Source organism: Buceros rhinoceros, unplaced genomic scaffold (genome assembly GCF_000710305.1).
Source record: "Buceros rhinoceros silvestris isolate BGI_N320 unplaced genomic scaffold, ASM71030v1 scaffold11916, whole genome shotgun sequence".
NCBI classification, from domain to species: domain Eukaryota; kingdom Metazoa; phylum Chordata; class Aves; order Bucerotiformes; family Bucerotidae; genus Buceros; species Buceros rhinoceros.
The window spans coordinates 485-962 of record NW_010415819.1 but is presented as its reverse complement, the minus strand read 5'-3'; the positions used below and the strand labels follow the sequence as shown (position 1 = coordinate 962).

The 478-nt window shown below is 60.3% G+C and overlaps 1 protein-coding gene across 1 annotated transcript in view; it reads right to left on the bottom strand.

The window, feature by feature from the left end:
- Nucleotides 1-37: 37 nt before the first annotated feature.
- The window catches only part of LOC104494688 (gastrula zinc finger protein XlCGF49.1-like), a gene marked incomplete at both ends in the record, with an annotated part of 883 nt that continues 442 nt past the window's right edge, over nt 38-478 (bottom strand). Inside the window, one exon of the mRNA XM_010137552.1 lies at nt 38-474. Coding sequence (XP_010135854.1) covers nt 38-474 — 437 coding nt within the window. The remainder of the gene's footprint in view (nt 475-478) is intronic.

Below are 478 nucleotides of genomic sequence, written 5' to 3'. Positions count from 1 at the left end.
GCAACATCCAGCGGCGCTGGCAGAAATGAGCCGAGACCAGCTTTGGAGGAGGGCCCCAGCACCACGGTGGATCTTCTTGTGGCGCTTAAGGTCAGAGCTGCGGCTGAAGCTCTTGCCACAGTTGGTGCAGGTGAAGGGCTTCTCCCCAGTGTGGGTGAGCCTGTGCCTGGTGAGCGTGGAGCTGTCGGTGAAGCTCTTGCGACAGTCGATGCACCAGAGGGCCCCAGCACCACGGTGGATCTTCTTGTGGCGCTTAAGGTCAGAGCTGCGGCTGAAGCTCTTGCCACAGTTGGTGCAGGTGAAGGGCTTCTCCCCAGTGTGGGTGAGCCTGTGCCTGGTGAGCGTGGAGCTGTCGGTGAAGCTCTTGCGACAGTCGATGCACCAGAAGGGCTTCTCCCCGGTGTGGATTATCCTGTGCCTGGTGAGCGCGGAGCTGTAGCTGAAGCTCTTGGCACAGTCACCACATTGATACGGCTTT